At 37.6% G+C, this 24,875-nt stretch overlaps 2 protein-coding genes across 6 annotated transcripts in view; both read right to left on the bottom strand.

Annotated features, from left to right (window-relative positions):
- LOC125228395 (integrin alpha-8) overlaps positions 1-24,875 on the bottom strand; it is a 212,738-nt gene that overhangs the window by 122,183 nt on the left and 65,680 nt on the right. The gene's annotated exons all lie outside the window — the stretch shown is intronic.
- On the bottom strand, positions 10,599-15,839 carry LOC125228397 (uncharacterized protein K02A2.6-like). The gene is made up of 2 exons (XM_048132952.1): positions 15,615-15,839; positions 10,599-14,423 (listed from the first exon to the last, which is right to left on the bottom strand). The coding sequence occupies exon 2, from the start codon at positions 14,393-14,395 to the stop codon at positions 11,009-11,011; it is 3,387 nt and encodes a 1,128-aa protein (XP_047988909.1). The 5' UTR covers positions 14,396-14,423; positions 15,615-15,839; the 3' UTR covers positions 10,599-11,008.

Genomic DNA, 24,875 nt, shown 5'->3' with positions numbered 1-24,875 from the left:
GTCTGCCAGCCGATACCAACGGCAGAACTGCTAAAACTAGTTTGCCAAAAGCGGCACATTTACGACAAACAAGTTATCCGCTGATGTCATTCTATTTGGTGTTAAACACTTTGAACGAGCAAAAACTTGCTAACTTTTGTTGTACAAATATTAGAAAAAAACGTTTATGGAATTGTCGGTACCACACTGATGTGCAAAAACTTCTATTATCTTGCCTATCTACTTTTAACCAACCCAAGTAGAAGTGTGACCACGCTAAGTTTTCATGTCAAGGATGGAACTGGCCGAATTTTCCTACACCTAAAATACTTTTTTAAGTTTGCCATCCTAGGTAGGTACATATTTTTTAGAGTCCTTAAGCTGCTATCCTTCGTTTTAAAGACTGCGCAAAGAGGGACATGATTGCCTTTCATATTGACTACCGACTTTGGGAGAAGGTTGCAGAACAACGAACGGAGTGGCGCAAATGTATTGGAGGGTCGCAAAATTTGCGATGAGTCATTGTTTGCTGCACTCGCTGGTAAGAGACAGAAGCGACGTCAAGGTGTTTCAGCGCCGATTTCCGCAAGAGAAGTCTCGTCAGCCCTGCGGTAGACTATGCCGGTCTCGCATCGGTCTAATAAGTCATCAGAAAAGGTGCTCCTCGAATATTACACCATAAATCGTCTGCAATAGACGTTAAGACCAATGATGAAAGCTGCTATATTAAAGATTTTTTTAACATGAACTAAAAAAAATGTGAATTTGTTTTAAACTTTACATGGTAGGTAGTCAATCATCCCAAGTACAATGCTTCGAGGGCCTATTTTAGATATTAGCTGGCTTTAAGTTTAGTCTTTGTTTTATATGTATATAATTAAATATGTTATTTTATTATTATGTTAAAGTACCCCCTTATTTGCCAAGAGTGGCCCTGAAGCTTTAGTAGTTTCATGTGCTCTGCCTACCCCATTATGGGATACAGGCGTGATTGTATGTATGTATGTATGTATGTGTTAAAGTAAATAAATAGTTTAATTACTTAGATTAAAAAATAGCATGGTATACCTAATACCTACGAAACCTAGCTATATAGGTAAACACAATAAATGATTTTTTAAGGTTTTATTCTTAACAATGCGAATGTTTACTGTAAACAACGTACGTTATAATTCACAAGAAAGAGTCCTTAAAACACGAGTAGCATTAAAAAACGAAGACGAGACAGCGGCAGTCATGTGATCTGTCGGAAATCGACTCCAGTTACCGAGGGATCTGATTAAGTAATCGACCGCTTCCTTTGGAACTTCTACTTTTGCATCTAACGTAGAATGAAAGATTATTTAATACAAAAACCTTTGAAATTCAAAAACACGGTGTAACATGAGGAAATCGAATAATTTTAACAGCGTACTTATCATATTAGAAGACTAAAATGTCATAGGTATAAACTTTTTAGGGTTCCGTAGTCAACAACCTTATAGTTTCGCCATGTCTGTACGCGGATAATCTCAGTAACCGTTAGCACTAGAAAGCTAAAATTTGGTACCAATATGTATATCAATCGGTTCCCCTTGTTTTGGCATAATTTTACAATCGAGAATTCTTTTTGGCATAATCTATATTGGCATAATTCACCTTTCGCATAATCTGTTATGGCATAGTATAGTTACGCATAATTTGTCTAGGCATATTTTTGTTTGTCCGAATATATTTCATGCATAAAGGTTATTCGCCGAATGGTTTTTATGCATAAATTATTTCTGCATAACATGGTTTAGTGGAAATTTACTACGCAGAATTTTTATCATAGGTAATACTACTATATTAATGTTGCAGTTCTAACCTAACCTAACCGAAATTCTTGACAAAATGTTTTATTTGTTGAGGTCGCAGTTCTAACCTAACCAAACCGACTCTCTTAACAGCATTTAGTATGGGTTCTGATTTTAAGAAATATGCCAAATACAATTATGCGAATTAATTTTATTCATAAAAACAATCGGCGTAAACAGAATTATGCGAACTTATTTTCGGACAATGTGTTATTCGTATTATTTTCGATTATGACAAATAAGTTTTCTGCCAAATTAACATTCGGCGAAAATCGATTATGCGAAGTATGTTATGCGAAAATCGTTTCGGACAATTAAAGTTATGCCAAATAGAGGGAACCCATATCAATCACGTCAACAAAGTGCAAATAGTTATTTGTTATACAAGGGGGCAAAGTTGTATTTTAAGGCCGAGTGTGGAATTGAAAAACGAGCAAGTGAAAGGATTCTATAGTTGAACCACGAGCGAAGCGAGTGGTTCCAGAATAGAATCCTGAACTTGCGAGTTTTTAACACACGAGAAGTAAAATACATTTGCACCCGAGTGTAACACAAAACTTTTCCCCTCACTACAGCGAGAAAACTACAACGCAAAAAATGCGTTTATCACTGCTTCCAGTAGTACCACAGGTGGTAAATCATCCTTATTACTAGATTCACCTGCTTTTATCAATTTTAAAGCAGTTAATTTGACTTTATTCAAGGTCAAATTACTTTACAAACTAGTGGATAAAATGCGTTTTTACCCGCTGGTATTAAAGGACAAAACACGTGTTTCCGAGCGAGTCGGAAAAATAAAAAATGGAAAAAAATGTTTTATTTAGTACCCCCCCTACATGTAAACTGATATTTTTTTTCATTTCAACCCCAACGTGTGATATATTGTTGGATAGGTATTTAAAAATGAATAAGGGTTTACTAAGATCGTTTTTTGATATATTAATATTTTCGGAAATAATCACTCCTAAAGAAAAAAAAAGTGCGTCCCCTCTAACTTTTGAACCATGTGTTTAAAAAATATGAAAAAAATTACAAAAGTAGAACTTTATAAAGACTTTCTAGGAAAATTGTTTTGAACTTGATAGGTTCAGTAGTTTTTGAGAAAAATACGGAAAACTACGGAACCCTACACTGAGCGTGGCCCGACACGCTCTTGGCCGGTTTTTTAACTATAAAACTCCCGTGAGACTCAAACATATTTAAAAATATTTTCAGCGGGTTTTATTTTAAGTCAATATAGCGTTGGCCATGTTCGAAACATGGATCGAAACATAGATTTAGGTATAAACTTTTCTGAATTTCGCCACGAAAAATAACAATTGTTTATTATTTCTCAGAACAAAACGCCTTTTGATGGCAATGATCCCGATATCGGACATAATCAAACTATCCTCGTTGATATATATCAAAAAGTAAAGTAAAAAACTAGTGACTCTTTGCAAAAAAAAACTATTTTTCTAGAAAAAGAAACGAATATTTTAAGTGTCAGTTTTAGGAATAAAATTAACTTTTTATTTGAAAATACATTCAATAAAATTAAAATACACAAAAAAGAACAATTTTTGAAGCGCTGGTGGCCTAGCGGTAAGTACGTGCGACCTTCGTTTCGGAGGTCGCGGGTTTGAATCCCGGCTCGCACCAATGAGTTTTTCGGAATTTATGTGCGAAATGTCACTTGATATTTGCCAGTCGCTTTTCGGTGAAGGAAAACATTGTGAGGAAACCGGACTAATTCCAGTAAGGTCTAGTTTACCCTTCGGGTTGGAAGGTCAGATGGCAGTCGCTTTCGTAAAAACTAGTGCCTACGCCAAATCTTGGGATTAGTTGTCAAAGCGGACCCCAGGCTCCCACGAGCCTTGGCAAATGCCGAGATAACGCAAGGAGGATGATGATACAAAAAAGAACAATTTTTGACGAAATTATAGGTAGCGACGTCATAAAATTTTATCTTTATTTTGCCCTCAATTTTGAAATGCGTAGATAAAATCTTTCGGTTTCCTCATGTCACACCGTGTAGGTATATTAAAATAAGTGTATCACAGACTGTAGACTATAGGTACAGGCTTCTAAAGGGTCGGTAACGCATGAAACACCTCTGGAGTTACCTATTACCATCAGGCGTTCCGTATGCTTGTTTGCCATCTTTGTGTGGTATAAAAATGGCAAATTTAAAAAACATTGAATAACGCGGATTCTACTAACAAAGTAGATAGTTGTGTATCTTCTATGTTGTACATACTTAAATTAATTCTTAATGTCAATTTATGAACCATTGCCACCATTATAATCCATACTAATTATAAATGGGAAAGTGTGTGTGTCTGTTTGATTGTCCGTTCTTCACGGCAAAACGAAGCGACGAATTGTCGTGATTTTTTAAGTGGAGATAGTTTAAGGGATGGAGAGTGACAGAGGCTACTTTTTGTCTCTTTCTAACGCGAGCGAAGTCGCGGGCAAAAGCTAATGTCTAATAAATTAGCCAAAAGATAACGTTTCTATTTGTAACCAGCCGTCTGAAGGCTAAAACTGTAATTTGCTTGTTTAAGTGCGACATCAACAAATAAAACACTATAATTTGCATAAGCTAGTGATTATCTTGATAAATGTTGGTGTTTAGCTTGGGTATAATATTAGGTTTCACCATCTTTTAATAACAGTATTTGCCGAGCAGCATTTTACTTTGTATTGTGGTCATTAAATAGAAAAACAAACAAAAACAGTGCTACAAAAGTTAACAAGAATCAAATATATCAGTAGTTACTGTTTTTCAAAAACTGTACTTATCTTGTACAGTTTTTGAAAAACAGTACAATGTGCACGCAAGTTGATAAGAAAACTTAGATTAATTCGTTAAAGATATCCTTCTCATGACACAGCCCGCAGTGCATAACTGCATATACATATTATCGCGTGTGCATGCATGTAAATAAAGTATCTAAGTGCAGATTGTCAAAAAACAAACCAAAATGCTAAAACCTAAAGGAAAAAACTCAGAAACTCAAATTATTTCCTCAAGTAAACAACGAACAGTTTTTAAAAACCTTGATAAATTCGTAAAAAGTTCACTGATCCGCAAAAACACAAGCTTATAAGTTTCGATACACACATAAGCTCCGGAAATCATTATAAAAAACTTGTTTATCACTAATGTTTTCACAACGTTTGGTAGTCAACCATCCTAAGTCAAAACAGCCAAAATATTCTCAAATTTGTTTGAAGATACGACTTTTTAAACTTAGACGTGTCTGTGGGTCGCGCGTTGGTGTATTAGTGGGCGCATAGGTGCTGGTTCGATTCCCGATTGCTTCACCGCGTTGACACCGTTTAAATGTGGGCTGCCATAATTATTTTGATATATTGTATGGTAACAATGGCGGCTATGTACCTGGACAACTGTCTTTGTTATCAACGTAAGCTTCTTAGGGTTGACACCTAGTCTGTCCTGACGCCTTGTCATAAAACTCAAAGCCTAGGAAGTGTCACATAAATATAAGAATTTCAACGACAAAACCAGCTCAAAAAGCTCAAAACAAGAGGTTCAAATTCAGATTCTGAATCGAACTTTTCACCAAGGCCGTTGACAGCTGATGGGCAAGGGAATACATTTAGTAGAAATTGTATTGTTTAAGTAGGGGCAGGAGGAGATTCCCCCCCCCCCCCTTGGCGATGACCTTGCTTATTAACCTTGCTTACTTGCTACAGAAAAAAAACCTTTTTAATTCTCATTACGGATGAACCGCACCTAAACAATAGTTGTGTGTATAACTCTTAAAAATGAAGACTCCAGAAAATTGCAGTACTCTTCAAACGGCATCACAAATAGGAAGTACCAAAAACCGGCAGCTATTCGATTATCATGTACTTGTACACATTGTTTACTCTCTGCCGACAAGTCTCCGTTAAGCAACGGCCATAAGCCGTGCGCGTGGGCACATCGATCTCGTGAATTGACCGCATCCGGTCGGTATTGGGCCGTTAATGGCTTGTTAGATTAACAGCAGTTGGCGAATCAGTTTGTTCTTAAGACTCTTAATACTATACCACAGTATAATAAAGAGTACTATCTTACAGTATGGCCACTCCCGCTCCCCGCTGAAAGTGCTGCCCACCCCTCTCGGTTACCACACAGTTACCGCCTGTTAAAAACGCGAACAGTCGACCTGTCATATTTCACTCATACAAGCATAGTACGCGTTCACCTACACGAGCTTAGACTATGTGCTAAGAACGCGCCTCTTTCATATATTTGATCGCTAGTGTCCGAGGTGTGACTATAGGTACCTAACTACAAAGAAAATAATATTGTCTTCGGTGACCGCAATAGTTACTCATGAAATAAAACTATGGAAACGGATTAAATGGCGTATAATGAATTTACAATTTTATACATCCCGACGTTTCGAACACTTTACAGCATTCATATTTCTAGTATGTGGGTAGCTTTTGCACATTGTAAATTTTCCTCAGTCACCCGTTGACCAGCACGAACGCTGTGAAGTGTTCGAAACGTTGGGATGAATTGTAAATTCATTATACGCGATTTAATCCTTTTCCATAGTTTTATTTCATGAGTAACTATTGCGGTAACCGAAGACAATATTATCGCTTCAACTCCACAATCATTGAGATCTGGTGTGGCGCTTAGATGACAGAATAAAGTTTCATGAAAATAACACCTGATTGTATTATTTAGAAGCCTACTCATAGTACTCATTACCAATCATAGAGTAAACCTCCACGACATGTCACCACTGCCATATCCGCAGCGCGTAGGCGCATATTTGGCGCGCAGATGGCCGATACAGCACGAATTTGTCTTCGTGCGCCGTGCGCAAGCGCATGTCGTGGCTTAGCATACGTGAGGCTTGCATGTGGGATGTCTAGGAAATTATGGATATAGAGGAAACTTGATGGGAAAGGAATTTATAACAATTGCTAATCTTTTCTAACTTTATGACATGTAGAAACGTTTGCAATTGGTGCCACTGGGCTTAGAAAAAATATAAGTGGAAAATTACTGCCTTGGGTCAAACTTGAACTTACGGCCCCTATATTGATACTCCAGAGACTGACTAACTGATTATTCAGCCAACCAAGATAGCAAATTTTTTATGCGATAGGAGACAAACGAGCAAGCAGCTCGCCTGATCGATTTTCCACCATATTGATTATTGATCAATGGAACCTGTAGCGACATCTGCCGTAGGAGCATTATACTTAAAATTGCTAATTTGTCCACTGTCAAATGTATCTTTTAATGTCAAATCAGTAACAATTACAGACAAGCGAACAGACAACCCATATCTTGGGTACGCGGCTGAACCTGTCCCATTAGGTATCGTTAGTGATCGTTACAATCCACTTTCATTTTCATCAATTTTGATTGAATTTCCGGTTTAAAATGTTCTCGTTTCTACTATGACTTACATTCTTTGATGACTTATAATAATATAGCTCAACCAAGTCCACACTAAAAAATGGCGCGAAATTCAGAGTTATGAGAATGGGCATTTTCGCGAGAAGAATCACCAAAAATATTTTTTCTAAGTTAGGTACATTTAATGTTTTTTTCTACTCAGAATAACGAGCCCCTTCGATCTAGGACCAAAAACAAGAGGCAAAAAAATGGTCCCAAAATTTTCTATTATTTTGCATATTTGTACTTCAGTGTTTTAAAAATGGTTCCGAAGTGGTGGAAAAATCAAATTTGGGACGCTTTTTTCCGCCTAGTAGGATGGAAAAGGCTCGTGATTCTGAGTAGGAAAAACATGAAATTTACCAATTTTAGAAAAAGAAACTTTTTGAATCTTTTTTCGCGAAAATGCCCGAATTTCGCCCTTACATTTTGAATCAATTTTTAAGTGGCTCTTCGATGATTCCGCCAACGTCAAGTCATGGGCACGCGTTTTATGAAGACAATTGGCTGGCGAGCCTCTCATTTTTCAAATTTTCCGCCTTTTTTAGTGCCGAGATTCTGTTGACCTTCTATAAGACACTGGTCCCACAGCGAGCTAGTAAGCTATGAGCTATCGGCTATAAAAACGAGCAAAAGATAAGCACTCCCGTGCATATAAAAGAGACACGGCGATATTGATAGCTCACCTGGGCGAGTAACTATAAACATTGCCGTGTCTCTTTTATATACACGGGCCGAGTGATTACCTTTTGTTAGTTTTTATAGCCGATAGCTCATAGTTTACTAGCTCGCGGTAGGACCAGTGCCTTACAGCTTTATAACTAGCCCACGCCAATTCTGCCTCAGGCTAATTACTTATCTAATTCAGAATCGGTTGAAATGTCAGTTGCGGTATTACTGCGTGGGAGTCTTCCGATAGATACTCCTAAGGTTTTAGCTGTTGCACTTATTGACAAGGCGATCTGACAATCTTGTCAAAAGATGATAGAGATTTGTGATTTTAATAAAATTATGGTACATTTCAAATAGGTACCTCTTTATGACATATCTATGTACCCCTATAGGAGAGCGAGAGGAGACCTTATCGAATGTTTCAAGATTGTTACCCACTGTTACAACCTCCCCGACATTCACAAAGTAGTCGCTATGAGAAGTACCAGCCGTGAGACCCGAGGTCACAGCCTAAAACTGATTCGCACTCCTACTACTACTAAAGCTGCATATCATTCCCTATCCAATCGTGTTGTAGCGGCTTGGAACAGTTTACCGGATAGTGTTGTTACTGCTCCCTCAGTGAATGTGTTTAAAAACAGACTAGACAAGTGGCTTTTAAACAATAAGATGATGACGACATGACTTTGCTAACTGTAAATCATAAGACACTGTGTGACATAGGCTCATCAGCTGAATAGCTGCTCGCCTATAATTGAATAATAATAATAATATATTATCAAAGAGGATTTAGTAGATATATAGAGAATTACTATCAAAGTAAAATTTGTAATCACAGTGCACAGACTGCCATCTAACAGGATTAAATGGCAATATAGTGATTCCATGATTGTAGAGAATAATTTTTCAACGAGCAGTATGTGGTCAAAGATATAAACTACAACAATCAAATAAACCACGACCCCCATGACGACCACCATGGGCACCACGGCCTTAGTTGCCAAAGGTGTGCTGGGCGGTTCCCGAGGCATCACTCAATTAACGAGATCGTGCGTCGCGCGTTGGTCTCTGCCAATGTGCCTTGCGTCTTGGAGCCACCGGGGTTGAGTCGCACAGACGGCAAACGGCCAGACGGACTGACCTTGGTTCCGTGGCGAAGGGGGCGCTGTCTCGTGTGGGATGCAACTTGTGTCAGCACTTACGCTGCATCCCATTTGAGGCAGACTACAAGTTGTGCTGGCTCAGCGGCGGAGTCCGCGGCAAAGTCTAAGCACACAAAGTACTCCGCGTTGGAAACCGCTTATGACTTTGTGCCGGTGGCAATTGAGACAGCGGGGCCTTGGGGTTCAGAGGCTCACTCCTTTTTCAGGGAATTAGGGCGTCGTTTGCGGGAGAGGGGCTGCGATCCTCGTTCTGGGTCGTATCTGGTCCAACAGGTCTCCATTGCAGTTCAGCGGGGAAATGCGGCGGGTATAATGGGGACGTTTGAGCCAGGTACGATCCAGGAAGGGTTATTTTAGATTTAGGTGTATGTTGTGTTCCTTTTTATATATATATATGTTAATAACCTACTTGACATGACATAGATACTATATTTGACGAAGCCTGTGCTGTGGATTTTTGTTTGTACTTATTATTTACTGCTTATTTATACAATCAAATTGTTCTCTAGAGTTATACACATACATACATACATATAATCACGCCTGTATCCCATAAAGGGGTAGGCAGATCACATGAATACTAAGTTTCAGTGCCACTCTTGGCAAAAGGGGGTTGAAAGAAATCCAAATTGTGACATTGCAGTGCAGGTTGCTAGAGTTATACCTATTTATTTTAGTGAAGGCTGTACCAATCTTGAGGGTATGTTATCGGTACAAAACTTTTGTGAAATTAAATACCTAGTTAATAGTACATTTCGATACAAGTGCGAAAAAGAGGAAGTTCGAAACGAGTGGCGATAGATTAAAACACGACCGAAGGGAGTGTTTTAAATCGACACGAGTTACGAATTTCCTCTTCGCACGTGTATCGAACGACGTTTTTCAGTACAGATGGCCCTCCGAAGTTTCGACCTGGCATTTATAATGAACCACTTCTCGCACTAGTGCGTAAAAAAAACACCATCTGTACTGAAAAAAACCTTTTTAATACAGTTGCTCAAAAAGTGCCCGTTTTTTGGCTGTTTAGCGTGCGAGAAGTTGTATTTTACGAACTAGTGCGTAAAAAGTATATACGTTCTGTAGTGATTGCTTAATCACTAGTTATTTAATTTACTCCTACAATCCACACTGGCTCGGCAATGCCCTCGCATACCATGTATCCTCACTCCGTTCTCCGTCGTCCAGCCCACGGCCATCATACCATAGACAGAGCGTAAGTGACAGATACTTTCCACGGCTTTGCCGCTAATGCAATAGACACACGAGATAGTGTTCAGTATGCTATTTAAGCTTAGCATACACTACATCCCTCCCTTGAAGTTAAATTAGATTAATAACAACAAGTGTTTCAAAATCAACAAATATATTTTACTCATCTATAATCAGTCTTACAGATAATACTCAGTCAGTGCCTTTTACATATTCAGTATAGTTAAATCAAGAAATTAAGTATTAATTAACAACATTTAAAACAAGCTACATTTGCTCATCACTGTTTGCCTCGTCGGCGCCTTCTCCCTGATCTTCCTGTTGAACAGCTTCCCACTGTCCTTCTACTCTTTTCAGGTGAACCACATTTCTTCTCAGAACTTGACCCGTTAGATCATTCTTTACTGACACATCTCCTCTATTAGCACTCTGTACCGTATGAGGTGTTGGATTGTAGTTTGGACAGAGCTTATTTCCTTTATCCATATTCTTGACATACACTTTATCTCCTTCTGCTAGATTAGGCTCACTAGCGCCTCTCCTTCTGTCTGCATATTCTTTCCCCTTTTCTTTCTGTATTTTATCTCGCTCACGCACATCCAGGTCGACATCAGTACCTTCAATTCGGTCAATTGATGGAATTTTGTCTCTATTTTGCCTTCTGAAAAACAGCTCTGATGGTGATTTCCCTGTAGTCGAGTGGGGTGTACTGTTATACATTATAAGATACTCCATCAGACTTTCTTTAATATCCTTTTTTCTAGATGGCTAATTTTGAGGCGTTTCAATATATCACGATTTTGTCGTTCAACCTCTCCGTTCATCTGGGGCCAATATGGTACTGTGTTGTGAACGGTGATATTGCACTCTTCACAGTACAATCGAAACTCTTCACTAACAAACTGCCGGCCATTATCAACAGTAATCGAGACAGGGTAACCTAGTCTGCTAAAAATTTCCTTGAGCAGCTTTATAATTTGGTGACTCGTTATTGTCCTGGAGATCTTTACTTCTTTATAGCGGCTATAATAGTCTACTACAACTAGCAGGTGGTCATTATTAGGTAAAGGTCCTAGAAGATCCATCGCAACATCAACCCACGGAGCTAAAGGGAGTTCGCGTCTCTTCAGCGGTGTTGGAGGATTTGGCAGTCCTACTAAAGTGCAACTCTTGCAGGACTTGACTAAATTTTCTACGTCTTTGTCGATTCTTGGCCACCACACCTTGGACCTGAGCCTGCCCTTCATAGCAACTATCCCAGGGTGGCCTTCGTGTGCAGCGTCCAATACTCCTTTCCGTAATTTCTGAGGTATGACAATTCGGTTCCCCCGAAGTAAAATATCGCCATAGAAACATAGTTCGTTCTCAAATATCTTATATCCTTTAACAGTCTCATGCCACTCTTTTTCATACACTCCGTTTTTTACGCCTCTGATTTCTTCATCATTTATAGAAGCTTCAATAATGGCAGACATCGAAATCGCATGTGGTCTGGCTTCCTCTACAATTTGGTGTATGTGTTCGTCTCCTCCTGCAGATTGTGCACCAATCAATTTGCATAGACGAGACAGCGGGTCAGCAATATTCACCTTTCCTGGTTTATAGATCACGTTATAATCATATGATTGGAGTCTCAACACCCAGCGCTCGATGCGTGCACACGGCTTTGATCTTGATCCAAACAATATTTCCAATGGTTTGTGATCTGTGATGAGATCAAATTTCTTGCCGAAAAGGAAAATGTTGAAGTGTTCAACAGACCAGACCAGAGCAAGAGCTTCTTTCTCGGTTTGACTGTATTTCCTTTCGCAGTCAGTCAGTGTCCGGTTTCCGTAGGCGATTATCCGTGGTCCATTTGAATCGGTCTGTATTAAAATTGCTCCAAGGCCAACTGGGCTGGCATCAGCAATAACTTGGGTTTTATCTTTAATATCGTAAAATCCCAACGTCTGTATTTTACTTAGTGCATCTTTCAGCTCTGTAAATGCCTTGTCTTGCTCACTTGTCCAATACGGTCTGATATCAGATTTTTTCCCCAGTTTTTTCCTTAACAGTTCTTTTAAAGGTTCTGTTCTGGTGGCTAAATTGGGTAACCACTTGTTAACATAATTCACAAGTCCTAAAAAGCTCTGTAGTTCTTCTATTGTTATCGGAAGTCTGAAGGTGGTGATGCTCTCCATATACTTTGGCAAAGGTTTCACTCCATGCTTTGATAGTTCATGTCCCAAGAAGTGCACCTGTTTCACTTTGTATATGCACTTCTGCTCATTGAGTTGTATGTTATTCTCCTTAATTACTTTCAGTACCATTTCCAGACGCATGTCATGTTGTTGTTCATCCTCCCCAAAAACTAAAATATCATCAATGAAATTAATGACCCCATCGCATTTAACTAAAAGTTTCTCCAGTACTTTTTGAAATATCTCTGGCGCACAACATATGCCAAACATGAGTCTTTTATAGCGATAGAGCCCTTTGGCTGTTATAAAAGTGGTAATATGTCTACAATCTGGGTGTAATTCCAACTGGTGAAAAGCGTCCTTGATATCAAGTTTGCTAAAATATTTAGCTTTCCCAATTTCCGGTAATAGTTTATCCATACATGGTAATGGATGATTTTCTCTTAAAATTGCAGCATTAGCACGACGCATATCCACACACAACCGCAAATCTCCATTTTCTTTCATAATGGGCACCATTGGTGAAACCCATCGTGAAGGTCCATTAACTTCTTCAATAATATCTCGATCGAGTAACTCTTGGATCTTGCTCTCAACTTTTTGTTGGATAGGCAAAGGTATTCTCCGATATGGCTGTGAGACTGGTTGTACATTTTCATCTATAGGAATTTCTACCAATACATCTTTGAGCTTGGGAAATGATTGTGATATGACACCTTCATCAACTTTATTCACATCTGCACCAATTTTCAAAACACCTAGCCGTGTCGCCGTTTCTCTGCCCAACAAGTCTTGCGTGCCATTCGCAATAACATAAACTATTGCATTTTCTTTGCGTCCATTTGCTTCCATTGTAGTCTCAAATGACCCTTTGATATTGAGTGGAGTGTGACTGCCATAAGCCATAAGAGATTTGGTTGGGTTGGGTGTTTGATTAATTGCTACAGCTCCTAATTTTTTCAAAACTTCCCACTTTTCTAGAGAAATAAGATTGTGTTTACAACCAGAATCAACTAGCATTTCTGTCTTGATTCCCCCGAGGATACAATCGATTATAGCATCACTGTCAATGTTAAATACGTAATCGACTTCAACTCTCGCTTTTTTATTTTCTTTCTTGCTTGATTGATTATTCAATTTCCGTTTCAGACCAGCCGATCTGCAGAGTTGGCGGAAGTGTCCTATTTTGCCACAAGCATGACATGTCTTCCCTGAAGCTGGACAATCCTTGTACTCTTTATGGATTTTACCTCCACACCGAACGCAAGAAGGTTTCAATTTGCCATGAGGCCCTTCCTTTTTAGTTTTTGTACTATTCTTGTTATAAATAGAGTTAACTTCTTCTTGGTTTACTTGTTTAGTATTTAGGCTACTCTGTGTCTTGTCTTCATATATTTGTAGTTGGTCGTTTACAACTTCTAATGTATTAGCCTCAGTTATTATTTTTTCTAGCGTTATACTGTCACCTATTGTTAGAATTTTCTTTCGAAGCTCAGCTGAATGACATTTTTCAGTAATTTGGTCGATCAAGTGATCTTCTGTCTTATCAAAACTACATTTTTCAGCTTGCTTCCGGAGTCGTACCAGGAAACTTTCGAACTTTTCATTATCTTCTTGTTTAATTACTCTGAACATGTGACGCTCAAAAACTCGATTACACTTCGGAAGAAAGTATTCATCAAGTTTTTCTACTGCTGTCTTATATACATCAACATTCTCTGCAGCTGTGACGTTTGCACCAGGTAAGTTGTAGAATATATCTTGAAGACTTGTCCCTCCGAAGTGCAGTAATGTTGCTCGTTTCTTCACATCTTTTGTTATTTCTGCCGCATCCAGGTAGATAGACAATGACCTCTTCCATTTTTCCCATTTGCTGCCAATGGAACTTCGATCGCCCTCCAAATCTAACCCCTCCAGGGTTAGTAATGGTTGTGAGCTCATAGCAGTTATGTAACACCCTTGATGTAACCTGAAATATCAAATTAGTTGGTGAATTATCTGACCGTTTTCCAATTTAATGGACGGTGTGTCAACCCAGACATTTTCCAATTGAATGGACGGTGTGTCAACCCAGACATTTTCCAATTGAATGGACGGTGTGTCAACCCAGACATTTTCCAATTGAATGGACGGTATGTCAAACCCAGACATTTTCCAATTGAATGGACGGTGTGTCAAACCCAGACATTTTCCAATTTAATGGACGGTGTGTCAACCCCGACATTTTCCAATTGAATGGACGGTGTGTCAAACCCAGACATTTTCCAATTTAATGGACGGTGTGTCAAACCCAGGTATCTTCCAATTTAATGGATGGTGTGTCACCCAGACATTTTCCAATTTAATGGATGGTGTGTCAACCCAGTTTTAATAGAAGACATTTAAGTTTAATTTTTAACCGAGTATCTTGTACTGTTCACTGATAACTGTTGTCAAGTCAAAGAAAGTATTGTTCTTTATATAATCACAATGTGTGCTGCAGCGTAGTATCTTCTTAGTAGTTTGTGGCTGCAGCCGATACTATATCATCCTAATTACATTATTTTAACATGGCAAGTTCTGTGCAGTTTACCCACTATGACTATGACATTATATAGTAAGTACTTGAGTTTCACTAAGGCTTTTGTCATATTGGATTTTAATGGAAATGCCTTATGAGTCTACTGTATAAAATATTATATTTATAAAAGGTGAAATTTACATTAAATTATATTAATATATTCCCAACAAACCGGTAGCCATTTTGTACCTAATGATATTCATCACTGTGGAGTAAATACGCGAATACAACTTATTGCTTTATAGTGAGAATAAATTCATGATCCCAACGCCCCTAACAGGGCAATCTAATAGGCCTGCCGCCATTTAAGTATAGATAACGTTATCTGTGATTGTTTACGCTGTCCAGTTCCCTGCTTTGTTTATGTACCAATCTGTACAAACCGGGTAACATATTTCACCTTGAAAAGTCCGTTTAGATGATGGAATATACTGACAGAACGAACAATTATGTTGTAAAAATATTGTTCCTTGTGGACGCATCACGCAACAGTGCTAAATATAGAAAAAGTTTCATTTCGGAATAAAATCATGACCTCCATTTTGTTTTTGTACCCGGTGTTGGTAATTCTCTTACTTGAGATTTTAGTAAAACACTTACCTTTTTCTCGTCGCCACTTGTAGTGATTGCTTAATCACTAGTTATTTAATTTACTCCTACAATCCACACTGGCTCGGCAATGCCCTCGCATACCATGTATCCTCACTCCGTTCTCCGTCGTCCAGCCCACGGCCATCATACCATAGACAGAGCGTAAGTGACAGATACTTTCCACGGCTTTGCCGCTAATGCAATAGACACACGAGATAGTGTTCAGTATGCTATTTAAGCTTAGCATACACTACACGTTCCATTTTACGACTACTTACCGAGCTGTTTTTATATTAGTCTAGTTTACTAAGACAGAATAAAACTATAAACATACTATTAAGTGATTAATATTTAAAACGTTAATATTTCATATGTAATTGTTTACTTTTAGTCATACTAAACATAATTTATAAAATGGTTTATACTTTGAAAAGTCGGTCATAACGAGTCGTGTAAACAGAACATGATTGGAACGAAACGCGTCTTCTACTGTCAAAGTAGAGGCGTCTACCATGTTTTAACTTAATGCACGTTCAAAAAACCTCAATATGTTACGCGATTTGTCTTAATTATTTTACATTATTTGCAATACGTCGGGGCATAAATGGATCGATTAAATTAAAATGTAGTTGTACATTAAACAATCGTCCCAAATCGTAAATGTTTATGTTTTTATGGCACCCAATGAAATAAATTATGTTAGATGAATAGCAAACTCGAAAATATGCACGCAAGTTTAAAAGCTTCAAAAATACGCCTTTGAATTGTCAAATAATCCGTCAATGTCCATGGGAAAATTGATAGTTCGGATTGTTTTATTTCGTTGTAAGTAAGTAGTAGTGTTTTTTCGCAACTGTATTAAAAAACGTCGTTCGTCACACGTGCGAGAATGTCATTCTTCACATGACATACTTCTCGCACTTATAACGAAATGTACTATTACACAAGTTCTAGTGCCTGTGCTATAACTTTAATATTATTACCTCACTCCTTGACCCATTCACAAGTAGGTACCTACTTATCAAGTTCTCAGTATTCCCAACTTAGTGCTAAGCCAGTACTTGACTATGCAGCGCACGCGCAAGCTACTTTGTATTTTAACTTGCACGGAATTTATACCACAATGCTAACATTGCTAACACAAAGCTATCTCTACTGACAGTAGGTACCTAATGCCGGCCTAGCCGAAACGACAATCGTTGTCGCTAGACGCCGATCAAAATGTAGTCGGGCTCTGTCGCGCCAACACGGAGGAGCGATAGAGATAGTCGTATCATATATTATCGTAAGCGTTTGTGTATTTGGCATGGCATGGTGGCGTAGACACCACAAGTTTACACACAAATGTATACATTATCTCTATAAGCAAAAAGTAGGAAATTGTAACGAATGAAAAGCGAAGTTTTGTAACTTATAACCTTTTGTGTATGGACCGGAGAATGGCTCTATTAGGCATGTGCTGGACGAATTGTTTGCATTGAAACGAGGGTTTACAAGATTCTGCTTGCGACAGCGATTTGTATGGGCTTTCTTCAATTTTATTGTGTTCTTTGTCACTATTTTTAATTAGGAAATAAAAAAGTATAGTATAATTTGGAGTAAGTAATATAAACTATTAAACATAGATTTCTCTTCGAGAGTCACTATGAAAAATATTCTGTAGGTAAGCTTTCTTTTTCAGTTTCGTTTTCTTTCAATCCCTTATTTGCCAAGAGTGGCACTGAAACGTGAGTAGTTCCATGTGCTCTGACTACCCCTTTATGACATATAGGCGTGATTGTATGTATGTCCCGGTAAGGGCATTTATTTGTGTGATGAGCACAGATATTTGTTCCTGAGTCATGGATGTTTTCTATGTATATAAGTATTTATATATTATATATATCGTTGTCTGAGTACCTGCAACACAAGCCTTCTTGAGCTTACCGTGGGACTCAGTCAATCTGTGTAAGAATGTCCTATAATATTTATTTTATTTATTTATTTATTTATTTATGTAAAGAGTCTGTCAAAACATGTATTTTTTTACTATTAAAAATTCTTCAAATGCATCAAATTCAGCTGTTAATATCGAAGGAGATCTTTAGGTACGCAAAGATGGTGTGAAATGTTTTAGGTAGTATCGATTTCCAATACGACGTAACTGATACCTTATAGTGTTAACCCACACATAAACAATGCTCAACGTTTCGCATTAGTCAAACAAAACTTTATAATATTATTAAGTGCCTAATAAAGTAAGCAATACATTAAATAAATTATACATAGGACAACATTTATCTCAAAAGGAGCGTGTCGGTAAATCTTAACTTGATCGTAAACCTAGAAGCAGTAAGTTATGAGTATTGTAGTCTTGGGAACTTACAACCTCCACGAATGCCTTAAGAGGCTGTTAATGGGCATTTTCAGATTTTTGGACCCCCCAATTAGCGTAAGCTGTTAACAAAAATGAACTCACTGTCAATTTTGTGACAATAATTAAGCATGAAATTTCAATAAAAGTATTTTTTTGTGTTAATTACATAAATTTTAAGCGATAATCTATATTCAGAATGTGAAAAAAGTAATTTTTTGGACAGATTTTATGCTTAATTGTAGTCACAAAACTGCCAGCGAGTTAATTTATGTTAACAACTTTTGCTAATTGGGGGGATCCAAAATCTGAAAATGCCCCAATATATACCTTAAGCGCACATGCTGTAGTTGTATTAATTATAAACGCATGAATCTACATATTTAGCTTAGGTATACCGTCATATTGAAAAGACCTCCTCCTCCAACCCTTCTATTGTTTCGGATGTCCATGGGCGGCAGTGATCGCTTACTATCAGGCGACCTGTCTGCTTGTTTGCCTCCTACACCAGAAATGAATGATTTGTTTCGGCAATTCATTCGGCAATGTTCAGTGTAATTGGTATTGTTTAAAGCAAATAAATTATTCTTATTCTTATTCATAGCATGAATTTTTGATTATGTCATTGTTCTCTATTTCTGCTACCCAAAGGTTGTCTGTTTTTTTTTTATAATTATTTGTTTTGTCTCCACTGTATCTTTCTTCTGTATACACGGTGTAACAAGAGAAAACCGAAAGTTTTTAACTATGCATTTCTGAGGGCCAAATAAAGACAAAATGTTATATGACGTCAAGCGAATTTTTAGTTTTATTGGACGTATTTTAACATAAAAAGTAAATGTTATTCCTACAACTGGCACTTAAAATAAAAATTCAAAATATTTTTCAAAAAAGAAACACTTTTTTGCAATGAGTTAGTAGTTAATTTTTGATCGGTATCTTCAACGAGGTTAGTTAAACACAAATATTCACACACAAATCATTCACAAACTTCAAATCATTCACAAACTTCAAATCATTCACAAACTTCAAATCATTCACAAACTTCAAATCATTCACAAACTTCAAATCATTCACAAACTTCAAATCATTCAAAAACTCAACTGTCACACGCGCCATTATTTTTAAAATCGGGACTTAATCGCGTATAACTACATATTAAACTGACCTCCAACGTTTCAACGTTTCAACGTTTCAATATGTAGTTATACGCGATTAAGTCCCGATTTTAAAAATAATGATGTGTAATAATCGTGAAAGTTTAAATCAGTGTGTCACACGCGCGTCTCGCGGTCCCTCCCTCGCGAGAGTCGACATTTCAAAATGAAGCGACATCGGTTCATTTAGATTACGTGACTCTTAATTAGTAAACACATGTAATTAAATATGTACAAAGGTAATCCCTAGCTCACCTATTCATTATTCTAATCAGTCATTCACACCACGAATTACACAACTACAGATAGCGGGGTCACAGGTTCACGTCCCAGGAAGCTGTAATTTCTCTGATAACGCCCGATAAGGCCAAGTGCAAGACGTAGTGAGTAGTGACGTAGGAAAGAATAAAGGCGGCGAAACTTTTATTAAGAGTATGCACACTGATGTAGGGAACAAATCAAATTATTTTATTAAATATTTTTTGATTTGTTTTTTTAAGTAGTTACACTACTATATATAAATTATAAACTGAAATATTATAGATACCATACATTAAAGAAAAAGCGATCAAGCCCACTGGTGGCGAAGCTCAAGTGTTCGACCGTTACACCACCCCGACCGCCGAGATACCCATCTCTGTCTTCTTTCTTTCTTCTCTCTCCACTGTACGATAGTACTCTTTATTATACTGTGGCGTAGTCCACAGTAAAAATGAAAATAAAAAAACTGGTATCAATTATAAGGAGCATACTAATGACATTCTAATGACATTTATAGCTTTATAGTTGCAACATCCAAAAGCACAATAAACGTGCATGCTGTATGCAGGTGGTCTACTTTTCTCTCCAGCTGACTGTACCTACATACAAATGCCAGACATTCACGATTCGAGAACTTGTAAAGTAACGGAAACGTGTTTGCATAAATATTTGGCTTATTGTGGCTTTTATAGAGGACATGGTCGCTGCCCAACGTCTGTATGGATAGAACGTAAACATCTTGTTGACAGGTCGTTAAAATGGATAAAGCTATTTAATTATAGTGGTTGCGTAGTAATTAGGTAGGTCAATCATAATACTTGTAGATACATGCATTTTCGTCTTGGGTGTTGGCGTTACAAGCTTCTAAGTGAGCAGTTCCCGAATACTTTGTACATAGCCACGTCAGCAAATTTTAATTGATCCTATTTTGTTACCAACATTTAGTAATGTAAGCCGACTTTCGTAACATATACACATGATAATTATTATAATTTAGAAAATATAGATACTTACTAGAGAACCTTAATGACGAAATAAAACTTACTAAAATCTCAATTCATCAAAAAAATCTTGGTAACAAAATAGGAATAATAAAAACAAAAACTTTTTCCTTAATTTTTGTACAAACTTTTCTAGAACTGCTGAAGTATGCTAACTCCATTTTATCTGTGTTTTCAAAATGGCTGCAGTTTCATAGTGAATGCAGAAGGCGCATTAATGAGATTCGACTCGGCGAGCATAATCCTATTATATATTTTTAACCACATTTAATGCAAATAAAGAATTTACTTACTTTTAATGGACACCTTAAATATGAATGAAAATCGATCTCCCTCCCACATTCCTAACCCACCAATTACCGTCGATTAGCCGAATCAGGCGCATTAGCGGGTTCAGTGTAGAAAGCGGCGAAAGCGAAGGGTTAACTATGCAAAACCTTGTTAAGGCTAATTATAACGCAGGCGCAGCTGAAGGGTCAAGGAGAAACGCCTAGTGTTAAAGAGCCATTTTATATATTTTCATGGTCATAAATGTATGAAAATTATGAAAAACTTTGCAATCCAGATTTAATCTGGTTTCCGCTGTATCTGAACTAGCACTAAATGGAAACTTTTGAAGTAGATACGGTGCTATTTTTCCGCACTTTTTGCAGTAGTTTATAAAAGTAGTACTTTAATACTGTCTGCGTCGAAAGGGTCATTTAGACATTTCAAAGAGATTAACTATTAATAAAAAAAATTGTTTACTTCGGACCGGAAGTTACTGTAAGAAAAAATTGTCTAAAAGTCTGGTGTAAAAAAATATCTTGCAATATTTATATAATTATTGTTTAAATTCAAATTAATTCTACGGTACGATAAGAGTTTTGAATGATCCACGGTTTTTTCACGGTTATTTCTATATCCCGGTCAATATAAGTTCTACGGTACGGTCAACCAATTGGAACCCTAGGCCACTCTACAATCATGTCAAAATGACAAGCCGTAAGAGATTTCTTACAGATTTCTAACGTCGCTATACTCACTAAGTATGACGTAGTTTAACAGTGGCCTAGAGTTCCAATTGTTGACTGTACCCACTGCTACGCTATATTATTTTGCTTTCACGCTATCGAGAAGAGAATCAGTCATAGTTAGGGCTCACGTCTATAATATCTCAAGAAATTAAATAATAAAAGATAACTCGCGTGACTAACTAAAAACACGTAAAATTAGCATGCACTGCCAAGTAGGTGAAATACGGGCCGGAGTATTTATGAAACGTTTTTTCTGATGTTGTTGAAAACACGAGCAAAAGCTGATTCACAAATTCGTAGTTATTTCGGTTGCCGACTCGAGTTTGTTCCCACGGACGCCAATTTTATAAATAGAAAACATATTCGTACGATGTGATTCAAACTTGAATGATAGTAATGCTAAGATACCACAGAAAGATCAAGCAAACGTATCTACTTAGCGTGTAATGAACTCAGTAAAATCCACTGAGTTGTCCGTCTTTCGCAGCTTGCAGCTTTCGGGCGTCAATTTTTGTAAGTTGAATTCAACAAAAACATAAAAGATGCCTCGTTGCGTGATATTTAATTGCAACAACACAAAAATTATGAGCATTCCCTTGAATGCTCCTGAGACATATTTACCATCACAGGCAACAACAACAACTTCAGTACAAAATCCGACACCTCGGCCTAAGTACAAATAGGTGAACTTGTTTCGTAAGGTACGTATGTTAGTGTCAAAATATAAGTTTCTTCAACCAAAAATCTCACTAATGCGATCCATATCGTTCCTAGAGCTGACATTTAACACTAGGCCTAAAATATAAGTTCGAATCGGCCCGATGTATTGAGGTAAGACAGTTCCATCTATAAATCAAAAATAACTCATTAGTTACGAGTAATCCAGCCTCTTAAAATACCCAAAATATCCATTATACCTACGAAAATTATTACTTATTCAGTAGCAAAACACTAAAAAAAAAGGTGACCCAAACTTCGACATTTCTTTGCACCGCAAATCGCATAAGTTTAGTATTTATATAAAAATAATACCTATTAGGTACCCAAACAATATGGTAAGGGTTCCGTTTAGTAACAGATAAACTGCATGATATGTGGTTAACAATCACTTGTTGAAAATTAAACTACTTAAATGCTATTTTGTCGACTTTGATTTTCGGAATAGATAAAAAGACACATTTATAAAAAACATTAATATGATACATGTATTAATATTTTAATTTTATTTTTTACCTAGGTGTACTAACACACACATTTTATCACCTAGTCAATCTTGTCTTGATCTTGATTAGTTTGCGTTTGGCACCAAGAAAAAAATAAAATAACTTGTATTCAACTTGGCAACGTGATCAAAGCTGCTTTTTTTATACTACGTCAGTGGCAAACAAGCGTACGGCCCGCCTGATGGAAAGCGGTCACCGTAACCTATGGACGCCTGCAACTCAAAGAGTATCACATGCTTATCCCTTATTTGCTTAAAGAAAATAAGTATGCCATATTTAGAATAAGATTTATTTAGGTACCCAATCTCAAAAATACCTCCCACACCTCCAGTTTGGACCCTAAAATCCTCTGCCTCGCATTACCGAGATGATTGCCCTTTATTTTGCCCAAGAATTTTAAAGCTGACCCACGTATTTGCATTGTTGTGGACAAAGAACTTAAGATTTACGCCCCGAGTGCAAATATTTTTGGCGACGGGAATATGCTAAGTAAGCTCGATTAATTTGGGATTGGTATTTCGAATAAAGGAATTTAAAATGTGTTGCTTATAAATAAAAGCAGAAATGTAGGTACAAACATGCGCGGATCCCGGGGGGGGTCATGGGGGTCATGACCCCCCCCTGGAGCCTAGGTTGCCCATACAAATAGACCACGTGACCCCCTCTGGGGCCTGGGCTTTTACCACGTGACCCCCCCCCCCTGGGCACGAAGCTGGATCCGCGCTTGGGTACAAAACGAATCTCAACGATTCCTTTTACAGTGTGGCAGCAGTAATGTCAATGTCTTTTCTCTTTGCAGCCTAAGAAGATGCTAATTTTGTACAAAATTATAAGGTCAGAATCAATCAACTAAGGGCCACTTGCACCAACGAAAATGGAGGATCCATTTTGTATGCAATTTGACAGATGACAGCCCACTAACTCTGAATGGTTGGTGCCAGTGGGACTAAGGCCCACTCTCCATTTTCGTTGGCCCTTAGTTGATCGGATGTGATCTTATAATTTTGTACAAAATCACATTTTCATATAAATTTTACGTTTATGGAAGCTCTTTGTCATTGCATGGGTTTTTTTTTTCACTATTTTTATTAAACAACTTGTTCTATGAATTTAAATAGATATCATACACGAAAGAAAAAACGACAGGGCCCACTGATGGCCGAGCCGGGAATCGAACCCGGGTCTTCAGCTTACGCGGCTTAGCCTTAATTTATATATAGTAGTGTGACTACTTGAAAAAAAGAACAAAACGAAAAATATTCAATAAAATAATTTGATTTGTTCCCTAGTTGAACTTGTTCTATGTTTAAGGCAGTTTCTTTTGCATCTTTTTAAGGGCATTTTCAGAATTTGAGACACCCCAGTTAGCGAAAGTTGTGAACTAAAATTAACTCCCTGTCAGTTTCGTGACGATAATTAAGCATGAAATTTCTATAAAAAATATTATTTTTGTGTTAATAACATAAAGTTTAAGCGATAATCTACATTCAGAATGTGAAAAAAGTAATTTTTGACAGATTTTTTGCTTAACTGTCGTCACAAAATTTTTGTTAACAACTTTCGCTAATTGGGGTGTCTTAAATTCTGAAAATGCCCCTAAACCTAAACTTATGTACACAGTAGTACAAGAAACACAAAAAAAAAACAAACAAACAGTGGGAATTAATATCACAAACAAGTCACAATGGCGCGGGTAATATTTCCACTCGGCATTTAACTGTCCATCTATGCCTTGGCTAGGGCTGCCTCCTGCTTCTACCGAGTATTATCACGTTTCATGTACCTATGGTAAAATAAGTTGATGTATGAATTTTCGCCACGAATCGTCAATAATTGTACTCTTGGCTACACTACAGTCTCTAACACGATTTGTGTTTAAACCTCCGACGCAAAAACGACGGGGTGTTATAAGTTTGACGTTTCTGTCTGTCCGTCTGTCTGTCTGTCTGACTGTCTGTCTGTCTGTTTGTCTGCCTGTCTGTGTGTGTGTATGTCTGTGGCATCGTAGCTCCCGAACGGACGAACCGATTTAGATTTAGTTTTTTTTTGTCTGAATATTTCACTTTTGCGTTTTCTAAGCACGTCACGAAAGGCTCTCTGAGCCACTATTTTATTTTATTTCTCTGGTAGCAACCCTATGAGCGCTCGGTGGCGCCGCGCACGGCGGAAGTCGGCAAGTAAATCATGCGCGAGCGCACGGCGCTGGAGTCGCAACGTGATGCAGATTAAGGTGAAATGTCGCTCCCGGTACCCGCAATC

Source organism: Leguminivora glycinivorella, chromosome 7 (assembly GCF_023078275.1).
Source record: "Leguminivora glycinivorella isolate SPB_JAAS2020 chromosome 7, LegGlyc_1.1, whole genome shotgun sequence".
Taxonomy (NCBI): domain Eukaryota; kingdom Metazoa; phylum Arthropoda; class Insecta; order Lepidoptera; family Tortricidae; genus Leguminivora; species Leguminivora glycinivorella.
This window is presented reverse-complemented; position numbering and strand designations above follow the sequence as displayed.